The following is a 15,283-nucleotide window of genomic DNA, read 5'->3' on the forward strand; positions in this document are numbered from 1 at the left end:
GAATGCCTTCCCTACTTAAATGAGGAAAACAAACAGAAGAGCTAGATCAATGAAATTTGAATTCCCTCCTTAATTAATGTCAAATTGAACAGCACAATTCTTCCTTCACATTTTATGTGATGCACAAAGGCACGTTTATTTTATTACTTTATAGTATTCATCAACAAAGCAGCTAATACAGGCTTTGTAGCTATGTATTCTTAAGAACCTATCTTCCATTACAAACCAAGGAAAAAATATCAGAACATTTTCTTTACCAAAAAAAGGAAAAAATTATTCTTGGGTAAGCTTCCCAGTTATTTTTAAAGTATTGCTCATAGTTTATGAAGGTTTTAGCAAAAACATTTCAATGCCATTTTTTCCCTTTTAGAGATTCTATGAGCTTTCTGTATCTCTGCACTTAAACACACTCTCCTTCCAGTACAGTCAAAGCCAACTCAAAGAGAAGCAATAATTTCACAGAACACAGAAATCAGACAAGGTCAGCAAGACAAAATGGATTTTTCAGTTTGAAAGGAGGAGAAAAAGTGGCATAATTCTTACTAAGAATTAGCCCACAGACCACTGAGCAAAATTTTAATTTTGAAGAGTCTCCTTTTCAAACTTTTCTCTAACAACCAGGACATGGTCTGCCCAGCAATAAAAAAGAGGGTTTGATGGCTGTTTATTAATTCTGAACCCAAACTCTTTTTTTTATATTGATTGATTGACTGGATGAAGAGTACCAAGGACTTCAAAGAGTTTTATGTCATGTTGTGAAGCCTTACTGACAGTTATACAAATGAAACCCTCTCAATGAGGCATACAAAACCCCACATATATCACTGCCATATGATTAATACAACAGCACAGAAGACAAACATCACTGGACAAACTTCTACTAGTGATAAAAGCAGCCTCTTTGTGAATTCTTCTACAAACTCAAAGTGAGCAAACAAACTGAAAGAAAATCCCCAAAATTAACATTAGACACTCTAAAAAAGCAGCAGAAAGACTTGAGAGGAACAGAAACAGAGGCAGTTTTATTTGCATGCCTCTAACTGAAGTCTAGTTTTACTTTTCTCAAAATAGAGATGCTTTAGACACTCACCTCAACATATCATAAACACAGATAATTCTAAACATCTGGTTTTTAACATAACTTGAATTGACAGCATTATCACAACTCATGTTCATTTTCCAGCAACCCCTAATTTAAGTCCCCATACTTCTTTTCATAGAAAAATTTGTTTTCTTACCATTTCCCTAAGTTTATTTTCCCTAAGTTTAGAAGATGTTATATGTCTGTCATCTCTTATTTTTGTTGTATTCTCTGCAAAGATGGAGGGAAACAATTATTTTTTGTTTCACCTGTTCTCAATAGATGGCAGTGTTTTGGAGCATTTTAGGCATCAGCCAGAATTTGCTGCTACTGAACACTTACTAGGCAGATTATAATGAGAACCAAGCAGGACTCCACCTATTGCTGGGAGAGAAAGTTCAGAGAGGGAAAAAACTAACACAAAGATACATCTGTAAGGGGGTAAATTGGTTCAGCAGTTAAATTGAGAATGCCTGAAGAAAAAAATTTATCCAAGAGAAAGTGGCATTTCAGCCAACTCAATTCACAAAGAAATATATAGAAAATTCAATCCCAGACCCTCAGTTGACAGGAGCAAGTTTTACACAAAGCTAAAAGCTTTACTATTCTCAACACAATTTATTTTCCCAATGCAGCAGTAAATATCCTACTGCCATTTAGCTCAATTTAACAAACTATGACTATCAGGGAGATTGGGACACTAGATGCTGTAGACTCCTAATTTACAATAGTTTCAAGCCTGAATACGAGATTGTTTATCTCAAACAATTTCAAGAATATTTCTGATTCTTTCAAATTTTTCAGTTTAACAAAGAAAAAAATCTGCAGGAGAAAAATATACCAGTAAATCAGCAGTTAATGTAGATGTAATTACATTTATTTGTTTTAAAATTACACAAATTATATTCTGGCCCCCTGCTCCCAGCTTTTCTTCAACTAAGGACTGCTCGATGCTAAAAAAGAACTTTTACTAATTATTGTTATCAGAGGATCTGTAATGCAATATTGATTTTTTTCATTATTCACTTATAACTATAAATAGCAGTGAAACCCAACAGGATATTGCTTTCTTTTAAGTAGAAAGAAGTAGAGTAAATACAATTACATTTTAATTTAAAAATTTATGGACTCAAGTAATTTAGGAAGCCAGTACTATATATTATCAATAGTTAGAACTTAGCTTTAATTATGTTGTTCCAAGAAATGACAGGATTAGAAGCATTTATTGACTGCAAGCAGTGGCTGAAGACAGACAAGAGACTCACTTATGAACAGTCGTTAATAAATAAAGGGAGAATGAGAACATGGAAGATGCCATTAGGAAACAAAACCAGCCTGATTCTATTAAAAAGTGGGTTTCAAAAGAGGCTTTAGGGGACTGACACTCAGGCTACATTTTCATCCCAAGTTCAAGAAATGCATTAACACATCAGAAATTCACCTGATCTCCAGGCACTCCCCTTATTTCAAGTACTGATAAACACCAACTTTTTTTAGCAAAACCTTAACACTTTTCCTTGAAACAAACTGCTCCTACACACCTACTGCCACAGAAGTGGACAGCAAAGTTAATCAGCTGCACATTTCCAGTCTCCTTATAAGCATGAAAGCAACTTGATTTACAACTCTGAAAATGCCAAGACAGTAACACTATTGCTGCTGCACTAATCAGGTCAATGTTGCTCAACACTTGACCTGTAAAAGGAAAAATATGTGTTCTTATTCATACAACCAAGTTAATAACTTGTGGAAAATACAAGTGAAAATTTGAGTTTCAACTTGCAAAAATTGTAGATTAATTGCATTCTTATAGCAATTGCTGGGCAAACCTTGAAATAGCCTTACATGGGGGCATGGACTTCACTGAGAAATAGGAATAAATTTCATCATCAACTAGATGAATTTTCTGTTGTAAAACCCTTCTATAGCAGAACGCTTCTATTCCAAGAACAGCATTTCCTGTTTACATTGATCCATTTTTGTGTGCTACACAATGAAAAAATATTGTGAACATACATGTGTTTATTTTTTCCAGGAACAGCTCAGAACTACAAACACAAGTAAACACCATATATTCTAGGTTGAGGCTTTTGGAAATCAAGTATATGCAACAAAGGGAAAGCTAATCATGTGATCAATGGAACACACAGGCAGTGACAATCAGGAGATTGCTTTTAATTATTTTGTACACAAACACTACACATGAAGCAGGGATCTATTATGCCAGGCAATGTAGGAGGACAAAGTTCCCTAGCAACGAACAACTGCCATCCTGGGGGTTTTAAGAGCTATTCCATGACATTAAAGCACAGCTGGCTTTCATTTTATATACTGTTCCAGCAGTAGCACAATTATGTTAATAAACCAATGCCAGCAGGTCACTTGTAACTGTTTATTCCTCTTTCCTGTCCTCACCCTTACTCAAAAGAGTTTCACCTGTTGATTACTGAACAACATCTGCAGTTGTTCCCCAACCAAGCCTGATGAAAATTATCTCACCTGTTTTAAACATACATTCAGATCCTTTTAAAAGGCTTGGGTACAGGAATTACCTCAGCCAATCTAAAAAGGGAACCCTCTATTCCATGCAGGGACAATGGCAACAAGCAGCACAGGACAGACCCTCAGAAGGCCTTCAGAACAATGTATCTTATTAATTTATTATTTCTGTACTGCTGAATTGCTCATCACTATAGACTATAATTCCCTGATTCCTATTCTATTCAGGATACAAAATATCTGAGGCAGGGACAGCCTGTTACTATGATGTCATAAAACCAACTCCAAATACAGGCAGGGTATCTGCAGATTATAAATAATCCATACTTATTATTGTGTATGTTGAATAGCATTTGTAGAGTACTACATAAGGATTTCTGTATAGAGCTAAATGACTACATCCTAAAATCATTACATCTCCAGTACTTGTAAAAAATTGTAATATTCTGGACATTTTTCAGTTTCAATGACACCTCTTCTGCACAAGTACTTAAAACAGTTCCTGTCCTACAGAACCTGCCATCTCCAGCAACAGGCATTGCTGTCCAAGGCTACACTGAGGGTGCAGAAAATAAGATTTGTCTACAGTCCTAGTATTGATTTTATTTACTTTACCTATGCATGGGTCAGTACCCAACACTCCCAACACTTGGCAGGATTCAGTTTTGTACTCATCTTTTGCCTAAAGTAACTCTTTAAGAAGATTACGTTTAAGATAACCACTTCTCAAAAAAGCCATCAGGTCTATTCCAACTCAGCTCCTGCAACTCCTTCCAAAGAACAGATGCTATGTGTGATTAGCAAAGTGTATTTTTTTCTTTCTCCTCATTCAGAAAGCTAGTAGTTGCAACCTACATTTAAAAATTTAGATATTATGTCACATTAGATTATTCATGCCATTTCTCAAAAAGCTAACTGATTTTAGATGTACTACAGACATACACCTTAAACCACAATCGTTAGCATTAGGCCTATATTGACATGTCAAGGTTCTGTGCTGTGATAAAAATATAATGCTTACCTGAATCATTTCACCTTTACACCCCTGAAACAAATTTACCTTTGGATTTTTCAGTTACAAAAGGTAACCTTAGAAAGTTGCCTCTGCTTTATTTTTCACTTTGATATAAAAAGGTTTAGGGACACAAGACTGAAATGCAGAGAACTACGATGAGTTAGACACTTGAGTGTCAAACTACATAGCCTTTGATATCCTCTGTCCAATACATACCAAATAAAATTGTTAGTCAAGTCTGTATGCTTAGTTTTGGGACCATTAAAATAAGTAAGAAGGATGAATATATTTAAACCAAAGTAAATTATTTTAAACTGCAAACCCATCAATTCTAACAACTCCTTCCAAATGAAATGCTTGCACTTGGCATTGAAACAGCCATGTGTATAACCTCAGCAAGCAATTCGCAGAGTCCATTAACTCATTCCAGCTTATTTTTATTGAAATTTCTATTCACTTGAGGTTACTTTTCTACAATAGTAGTTCATAGAAGCAGATCTGAATCCCACCATGCAATGAAATTTCATGTTCTAGTTCAATAGCCTGAAGTTACCTGCGTGACAGGAATATTCAGTAATGCCACATGAATAATTACAAAACAGGAAAAAAAGTAACTTCAAGCAATCCAGGCAAGTATAAATGTGCTAATTTTTTCCAGCTGCAGCTCAGGCAGCTCAGCTTACTGAGCCTCTCAGGACACAGCACTCTGTTTTCAAACAAAATCAATCAGCAAAGAAAAAGATTCCAAACATAAATCCTCTTTTTACATTTAGAACCAATCCAGCAGATTAACCACATTAAGACCAGTTACTCTGGCAGCTCAGTAATGAGATCTGAAAGGGAGAAAGGTCTGCAGCATGGAGAATAAGAACAGGCAGAGGAAAACAGCAACATCGTGAGCTAACACAGCTACAGCTTGAAGACCTGCTACAGAGACTAAACTAAAATTAATTTCATGTCCTACCACATTTGAAATATAGGCTGACAAGTAATTCTAATGCCTTCTGATAAATGAATCCTTTTTTTAGTCATAATTACATTTATTTCTCAATATTGCTGTTATGCTTGTTTCTGTAGGAAGATATTTTACTTCATGCACACCTGTGGTTTACACTTACTCCCCTATTCAGAGAATTAACTAATATCATACATTCACCGTTCATATAACACTCCTCTCAACTTTTAAGAGTTTGAGTACAAGAGCACATTTACCATTACATGACCTTTATGCTGTACTGCTGGTATTCCCAAACTTAATCAAATCCATTTTAAACAGGCTCACTCCTCTTAACTTTTGCATTCTCCTCTACAACACCCATCCCTGCTTCTTCAGAGGATTTCTGCCAGAGCCACTCTAGTTCCTCAAATGCATTTCAAAACTCCCTTAAGGTTCAACTACACCTTCTCAACTGACCTTTCATGAAGCATTTTAGAGGAAAGTCAGTACACAGAGTACTATTTATCTCCTCCTCACATTTTCACTCAAGTATAGCATTTTTCACAAGTAAGTAGAACACAAGTATTGCCCAGGAAGTGCCAGTGACAATATTTTATCTCCCCATGAAATATTTCAGTGAAAGACCTGCTTATTCACTGACAACTTGCTGCTCATTTGAACCTGTGCTTGGATGTGGGGACTATTGTTTTGCCCACCAGTATTAGCAATTTATTAATTTTTTGTCAGAGGTTGTTTGTGTTTGTTTTGTTGTTTGTTTCCCCATCCCCAATATTCTTTACAGTAAAAGAGTCTAAATTAACCAAGGTCCTTCACAAGCTATTCTTTTTGTCCTGTCTTCTAACCTCTAAAGGAACAATTTTGCAGTAACCTGTACACCTCCTCAGTTCCTACCATGCCAGTTTTTCTACCTTTATAAATAATTCTGATTGCCACTACAATAAGGCTGTTCTATTTTTAAAAATATTCAAGCAATCAAGGCAATTGCTACATATACATGATTACCTCTACACAATGTATATGAAAGATAAGTATTCACTTCAAGCGAGGTCAAAATTCTTGCTGAATAGCCACGTATGATGAAACCAGATGAGGTTCAACAAACCACACTAACAGGTCATCTACAAAGCTCAAGGTTCCATTAAACACTGCAAGTATTATTTTAACAAATACAATGTACATTTGGATTTTTCCCAATTCCCTGAGACTGTACTACCAACAAAAAACTTGGTAATTTCCCCTTGTTACTGTGCAGAATAACTTCGTTTTATCTTCAGCCATCATTCAATGAAATATTTAGATTAGATATTTAGATTAAACATTTACTTAGATTAAATGCATCAATAAAAAAACAAGTAACTATTCTTGCTTTGGTTTTTTTGCCTTTTAAAAAGATAACTTGTTCACAAGCCAATAAGAAACAAAGCAACACGATAATCCAGATCAATCTACTTCTATACAAACCAAAAGGTTAATTTCCTCAAACACTTTTGGGGAAAGCTGTATACCACATAGATTTACAGATCAGTTGAAAAGAAATTCAAGCAACAAGAGGAAGAAAGTTTCAAATTAAATTGAAAAATAGGTTGAGGCAATTAACTACCAAACTTCTACTGCCTTCTTGATGCCAAAAGGCTCTTTCAAACACTGCCATGGACAGAGCCCTTTAGAATGAGATTCTGACTTTTGAGTGAGTCCAAGCAACATATTCTTCAGTTTTCAGTTCCGCAACAGTAAAAAAAAAAGAAAAGGACAAATGTCTACAAATTTTGTTAATACCTTTTATATCTATATGTCTATTTTCCTATTCTTGTAAAACCTATTTATCTCAAACCAACTGTTATAGCAATACCACTTAAATGCATTCAGCTTGACAGCTCCATCAAGCTGAGGAAACACTTTATAGAAATTATAAGTAAACAAAATTCAAGCATTAAGTCTCAAGGTTATAAAGGCATTGTTTTAGAATACATTGTTAAATCAAACCTGTGTGTACTTAAGACTCTTTTGATAAGAGTAACCTTGACCATAGTTTTCAGGGATTTCACTAGTAACCTTGACTAGTGTTCCTGTGGTATCCCAATGCAGAAAAACCTGATTACACCACTTGGAATTGCACAATAAACTAAATATATGCTGGTTATCCCCCAGGAATTTGATAATTTACCTACTCTGGCATAAATACCTTTAAAGATCCTTTTAATTAGGAAAGACTTATGGGGAAAACTGTCAAAGGAAATCAAGCTTTGAGTAAAAGGATAAATAAGACAAACAAAATGTTCCTGTTATTTTGGAAAATTGAGCTCAATTGAATACCTGATGTGGTACAGCAGTGTGCCAGGTCAACTACCAAGGACAACCAAAATAAGCACAATGTATCTATCTTAGAGACAAAACACTCTAAGGAGGAAGAAAGGTATAGAAAAAAAACAACTGAACCACACTTCTAATGCAATACTGCAGCAAACAATCTGTTGTTTTAAAAATGCGTGGTATTTTTATAGGGAGGCAACATTTATGTTCAGCTTTAATAAACTTATCAAAAAAAAAAAAAATGCTCGCATACTTAAGAACAGTGTCCACTCTTCCAAAATAAGTATAATATAACTCAGAGGGATTACAGAAGCCTTACTGAAATTCTGTTACTTAAAAACCATGTTTTATTAAAACAGATTTGGATTCAAGTCTGTTAATTCAATAAGTTTCTTTAGAAAGTACTGTGGGGCTAGAAAAGAACTCTACTCCAGAGACAAATACAGAAGTTAGAGCTTCCGCCCAGCTCAGACTGAGCGCAGAAGTACAGGCAACCACTGCAGCAACTGACACAACAGGTGTTTGTGTTGAGAAGTAAAAGAACTTTTTTGTCACCAACATATCACACAGAGATTAGACATGGAAGGTTATACACCAGGTAAAAAAAAAAAATCCCTGTTTCCAAACCTGGAGCCAACAGTCATTTCAAAGTATGCTAGTGAGCAGCTGAACTATATTAAAGGTACTTCCTTAACTTCCTCCCCTAAATCTACAGAACTCTCTTAAGCAAGGGAGCATTACCTCATTAAACTATAGGCCTATTTAAATCAACCTAGGTCACTACTCACCATCACCTCAGTTTTCACCCTGTTCCTGACTACAGTACTTGAGGCTAAACTTCTGAAGCATTTTTGGTTAGCTTGTTTAAGGAGAACATGATTTTTCTTCCTCAGTACTAGGTTTTATGGTCACATTTGAGTCTATCAGTCAAACAATCCATCCCACTAGAACAAAACCCACCCCACTACACATAATGATATATTGTATAATATAATATACATGATGTATTTCTTCCATTACCTGTGTCTGAAATATAAGCAACAGGATCCTGCTTTAGAATTTTACCAGGTTTTGAAGTAGCTGCTTTTTTCTCAGGTGGCTTCTTGGATTTTTTCACTGACTGCACCTCCTCTTCTGAATCTGTGTTTTGACCACAACATAAATGTAGATTTCATCCACATACACACAGGCTTTAAGTAATAGATCACATAACAGTTAACATGTGTTCACATATATTCATCCAAGTGAGAAAAAGACTCCATATTCCTACCACATGGCAGGAAGCTGAGAGCATAGCTTCCCTTTCCATCCACCATATAAATGACTAAATGAAAATTCGGTCACAACTCAGTCTTGACAGTGGTGTTTACATAATAAATACTTTGTTATTTATTTCAGTAACTGCTATATCTGTACAGCAGCCTTTCCAAAAATGAATGCAACCTTCAAAAATATCACAGCAATTTACTTCAAAAAAAACAAACACCCCAAAAAAAAATAACTTAAAAAAAAAAACCCACAAAAAACTCAGTATCACAAAAAATATAATATTATGCTGATGTGTTCCAATAGGTGGAAACCTATTTCAAACACTAACAACAAGCAAAAAACAAAAAACCACAGAGGTAGTACTCTGATTTTTCAGAACACTGGTGAGTTGCCACTCACATCACTAACCATTCTCCATTTACCAAAAACTGTGGGGATGACAGATTTATACTACTGTGGATTATGGATCCCAGCATCCACATGAATAAACAGGAGAAACTGAAGAAGCAGAGACAACTAACAAGTGTTAGACTCTGAAGGTTAGCCCTCTCTATCTCTTTCCATGATAAACACAAATGTATTGTAATTATAGCTAATAAAAAAGTGGCTATAGTGAATTGACTTGCATACTGGCACCCTGCACAAAATAAAACAAACAAAACCACCAGTACTAATAATACCAAAAAGCCAAAGAAAAAACCACAGAGTTTTCCATCTTGAAGAGCTTACAGCACTGTTTGTCTTTTTCCATCCTACCACTAAAGAGTTAGAACTTGCCAAATCTCTAAACAATATCAATACTTTAAAGGTAGCAGCAATACATTAATTTTGTACTCCTACTATTCCTCACTGCTGAACAGGAACTGTTTACAAAACTCAACCCACAAAAACTTTCAGATGTACAGTTTTACCTACTCAACCTTGCATGCTAATGCAAAAAAATACAAAGGAATATTCAGAAACAACTGTGAACACTACCTGAATCGTAGATTATTCGTCTCTTCTTTTTTGTCCGCTTCTGTTTGGAATCATCTTCACTGGGTGAATTATTCACCTAAGTGCAACAGTCCATTAGTTCAGCCATTAAACAGATCCTCTCAGCTTTTAGTCAGGCATACATTCAAATGTATGAGTTTCAAACAAATTCTAACAGAAATTATTTCTTTTCCAGTATCACATTTACAAACGGTCTTGTGCTAACTCCTGTGTGGGAGGGGGAAAGATGCAGCATGGAAAAAATAAGGAAGAATTTTCACACTGAAATTACATTGAATACTTATTTAAGTAGCTTCTTACTATTAAACTGTTGTGTTTCACATTAAACATTCCATCCTATTAGAAATTCTTCCACTCTTTAAGTGATTTTTAAACTAGCTTTAGCCACTACTTTCTTTTTTATGCAGCTCAGATGATTAACATGTAAAGTAGTCTGAAACCAGAACCCAATCTAGTTTTAATCTGTCATTTTAAAGAATTTGGTCTTTGCAGCAGGTTTAGAGAAGTGATCCCAACAAACACAATGTTCATGTTTCCTGCAGCGGTGTTTAAAAAGCTAGTCAGCAGGCACCACACAACAGACTTTTACCTCATTTGCATGCACAACACCTTTATGGTATGTCTACATCTACTAGGCACAAACCTTGGGTTTATTAAACTAGAAATTACATTAGCAAACCTACTTAGAGAACTGTGGCCAATAGCTAGAATAACTTCAAATATATCAGGCTGCTCTCACACTAGCACTTAACCATAAAATCTTTACCTATCTTTGTCCTACAAACTGTATTTTTCAAATTAGCAATCTTCTTCACCACTTACAAAGCTTTACTGCTATGCCTGTAAATACATAGCATGCCTATGTATGCCTCCCATGCCTATAAAAACAACTGACATATAGCCTTTGTATGATTTGTATGTCTTTATGAGAAGAACCAGGCGTTTAAAAAATGCTAGATACATGAACAATCCAGCATCAGAGAAAACAAACACAAACACTTCATAACTATGAAAAGCAAAACTAACCTTAGCTTCCTTTTCCCTTTTCCTCCCACTTGAGGGTCCTTCACCATTTTTAATTTTTTCACTCTTTTTCACAGTCTCACATTCCTGTTGCTTTCCAGGAGGTACAACAACAAGGAATTTCCGGATATCCTAGTAAAAGAGAAAAGAGATTTATAAATTTTTAAATACAGACAGCTCTTCACACTACAAAATAGCAATGTACTGAAGTTACCTTCTCAGCAGCTCCATTGCATTTATCGATTTTGAAATTTTGTTTACAGTTCAGCAAACAAATCCCAGATAGTTAAAAGTAGCTACTCAGACACCCACACCACCTGATTCTAGTCTTTGAATCATGAAAAATATTTATTTCTTCTTTAGTTGGGCATCTTCACCAATACATACTGCAAGACAAACTTCCAGCAGCAATGAAATAGTGACTTAAGACAGATGTATAATTACAATTTTTCTTCTGATCAATTATCACAAATCTAAACCAAACTATTTCTATAGTTAAAATAATTAACACAGCTATGAAGTAGTGTCCCATGTAGGAAGAAAAGGACCAGGAGCTTGAAACAGTGAAGTAATAGCACATACTGCATTCTCCACTTTCTCATAAATTTTTAAGACAGTAACTTACACCTCACTAAAAAACTAGCCAGCAAGAAACTTATGAAATTTAAATAAAGAAAAATAACACCAAGATCTATTTTGTTACCTTATTTTAGTACCTGACCACAATAGAGCCATAAAAAGCTTTCTAAGCATATAAAAGCAGCAGTTGGAGCTTAAACTTTAAAAAACTTTATCAAACAAAATCACATCTGACTACTCTTCTAAAAACCTAGCAATCCAGCTTTTCTAAAATAAATTGAGGCAAGAGGTACCTGGTTGGTATCACTACCTCCAGGGTCAGCAGCCATTTCAGAGAAAGGCAGTACCTTCTTTCTTTCTGGCCTAAATCACAGACAGCGGGTAAAGGGTGGGGCTCAGGACTCCCCTGGACACAGCTGGGAGCTATTCCCTATCACGGAGTTCAGCTGGCACTTCCTTACTATTACAGGGAACCACAAGGAAAGTAGCACACTTAGGAAACTGGCATCAAGTCTGATTGATAATAAGGGGTCTTTGAGGCTCATTTTCCAACAGTCAACTCCTGTCAGTTTGGACTTAGGGCTTAAAATCAATGAAACGTGTACTTTGAAAGCATAAACAAAAGACAGGACATGCACAGATTCATTCAGTGCACTTAAAACAATTTTCTGTATGTTTCCTGTAAATATTTAAGCTCTTTGTGTTTTAACCGCATGTATTAATATGGATTCAACAAATGGTAGATTGAAAATCATTCTTCCTCAATGTGACTTCACACTTCTCCATCCATGGAATTCAAGCCTTGAAGCATAGATTTTCAATGCTCTACTATTTAACATATATTCCTACAATATAAATGCAACACTATATAAATCTGAAATTTTGACAGGCAGTATCTATAGCTAATAGGTCTGAAGAGAGCATCTATTTTAAAATAGATATTTGGACTTAATTACTCAATTATACTCATTATTACTGACTTCCTTTTAGGCTTAAGGTAACATAGGCAAGAGAAAAAGCAAGTATCATTAAATCTTTTATGTAGCAAAATAATTTAAATACTTAATACAACACTGCAAAATAGAGTGACTTTAAAGTTCTCTTTTTTTTAATAGTTTTTACTTTAAAGCTTAAAATAGTTGAGAATTTAGTTTTAGAATAACAGTAAGGCTCTATTCATTCTACTGTTTTCATTAAAAGCTGTTAACTAAGTGAGGTGCTCTGCAAATCTACCTTGATCTGCCAACCTCTGTGCTACCTGGAAATTATTACATGAGGGAACATGAATATATCCCAAAATTACAGTCATCAAACTAGTACACCTTAAAAGTGGTAGCAGGAAATATGTATTACATTAGCTAGCCCAGCTTAAAACCACATCTGCTTTAATGTATTTATAAAGCTTTTCAGTAGGCTTCCCCAAAGGCTTTTCTGCAAGATTTATTAATCACTGCTTTTCTACTAACTCGATCTTGAGTTTGGATTTCAGTTCTGGAATCAGTTTTAAAGTGTACATAATTCTGGCAGGAGCTTTGCAGAACCTTTTGGTGTTTTGAGAACAGGTAACAATATTAGAATTCTTTAAGATTTATAAAAGGTTTATGAAATGAAAACTTAAAATACACAGCCCTAAGGTACAAAGATTGACCTCTATGCACAGCCTCTTCAATATTTTGCTATAAATTCACCAGTCTTCTTCAGCTATCCTGCTCCTCAGAGGAAAAGGTAACCTCCATAACATAACACAGTGAATAGAAAATTGCTTGGGAGAAAAATATGTCTCAGGGCCAACAACAAAGTTACCTTTCAGTGAAGGTTTTATCCAGAAATCATGAAACAGATTTTTCATGCTTTTTATAAAGGCATGCCAGACAAATTATTAATTCATTGCATAAGTAATTGCAGAAATCAAGCCACATAAGTATCTATCATAGCAACTTAGATCCCAGACAGGACCACTTTTCTCCATCCTGGGCTTATCTATTTAACATACTCTGACTGACCTTCCTATTGGTATGCCATTCATACATATATAGTACCAGCAGCTGGAAAATCTGCATGTTTAGCTTTTACCTATCCTTGTTCCAGTGAGGAAAGGCTGCAACTGTCAAGTTTCCTTCCAATACATACCCCCAAAACCCACAGCAATGTGCCCTGTGTATCCTGGAGATATTCACCAGCATGGCTGTTCCCTTGCCCAAAAGGCTAAAATAGGCAATTTTTGGTGTTTTGGCTCCCCAGGGCTGCTTCAGCACAGCACCAGCAAGGAATAACTTTGAGCAGCTCCACCTGGTAGGAGTTGTAACTAAGAATTCTGATCACTCTCAGTCAGGTGATTGATGCCTAGCATCTGAAGGGCCTAAAAAGCTGCTCAGCTATCTCAGAGTTGTATGGCTCTGCCATAGTCCTTGTCTGCTCTGACTACTGCTTAAATCTTCCATCTCACACTGTAACAGAAGACCACAGTAATTAATCATGCCAGGCTGCAAGTTCTCTCTTGGAAGATTTGTATGTCTTTATTTTTTTACCGGGGAGAGTAACACAAACAGAAACTGAAACCCATTTGTTCGGTAGCACAAAGAGTACGAAGACTGGGAACTCCAGGAGTGTTTTTACAAGACTAGTGTTTAGTAAGGCAGAATATTTTCCAAAGTTACATCACATAATCCAGTCTGCACCTCAAAATACAAGATAGAAAACTGAACTTCACCAACCTAACTCAATGACTGTGGTAGAAAGTAATGCATCTTACTTCAGGTACTCTGTGTGTCTCAATGAGGGCCTTACACCACAACAGTCACATTTCTTTCCACTCTGCCTATTTCAGTGCAAGTTTTGCTCCCATATCAGCTCTGACACTCGGCACTTCCAGAACAATTGCAGTAACTAAAATCAGATTTATACTATCACTTCAGTGAAACCAGTAATACCTGCTTGGGTAACTACACCTAATGAACAATTACTGATAGTGGTAACTGCAGCAGTTTTCCAAGCAGTATCACAGTTGTAAGTGATGCTCCTCCTCCAGCCATAAGTGTCGCTCTCAGAAGGGGAAACTCAAGAAACCCCCACTCTGGGGCATTCATTCCCTCAGGTGTACCACCGTAGCTCAGTTTGGGAACTGGGACATGGCCACTAATCTGGGTGAAAAAATAAATCCCTTCTAATACAAATCAGTTTGTTGTGTAACTCTTCACACATCAGCTCAGCACAATGAGAATATGCTGCAGAATCAAGCTAACAGGGCTACTTACACTTGTCACTACAGGAGAAAAGTTTGCAAGGGTGTGACATTAACTGCAATATGCTCATGGCTGTCACTGCACAAGCAGAACAGGCTGCACCATTACTAACATCACTGTGCTTCTGCCTCTATTGCCACAGCTGCAGCAGAGATGGTTGAGCAGCCACTTCAGCACTGAAAAGGGAATGGGATGAGGCAACTTTTACCCTCCCCAAAATGATGGCTGTTTTCGTCCCTTCTAAGACAGGCCCAGACACTGAGATGTGTGACGTTCAGAGGAAGAATTTGTCCTGAGAAGGTGGAAAAGGA

At 36.0% G+C, this 15,283-nt stretch overlaps 1 protein-coding gene across 2 annotated transcripts in view; it reads right to left on the minus strand.

The window, feature by feature from the left end:
* The window catches only part of RFC1 (replication factor C subunit 1), a 34,883-nt gene that overhangs the window by 17,299 nt on the left and 2,301 nt on the right, over positions 1–15,283 (minus strand). Inside the window, exons 2-4 of one of the 2 annotated variants that reach the window (XM_030270945.4) lie at positions 11,155–11,283; positions 10,111–10,186; positions 8,884–9,003 (exon numbers count right to left, since the gene is read on the minus strand). In XM_030270945.4, the coding sequence (XP_030126805.4) occupies positions 8,884–9,003; positions 10,111–10,186; positions 11,155–11,283 (325 nt within the window). The remainder of the gene's footprint in view (positions 1–8,883; positions 9,004–10,110; positions 10,187–11,154; positions 11,284–15,283) is intronic. The other variant, XM_072928086.1, reaches the window with a different exon arrangement.

This window comes from Taeniopygia guttata, chromosome 4 (genome assembly GCF_048771995.1).
Source record: "Taeniopygia guttata chromosome 4, bTaeGut7.mat, whole genome shotgun sequence".
Lineage (NCBI taxonomy): Eukaryota > Metazoa > Chordata > Aves > Passeriformes > Estrildidae > Taeniopygia > Taeniopygia guttata.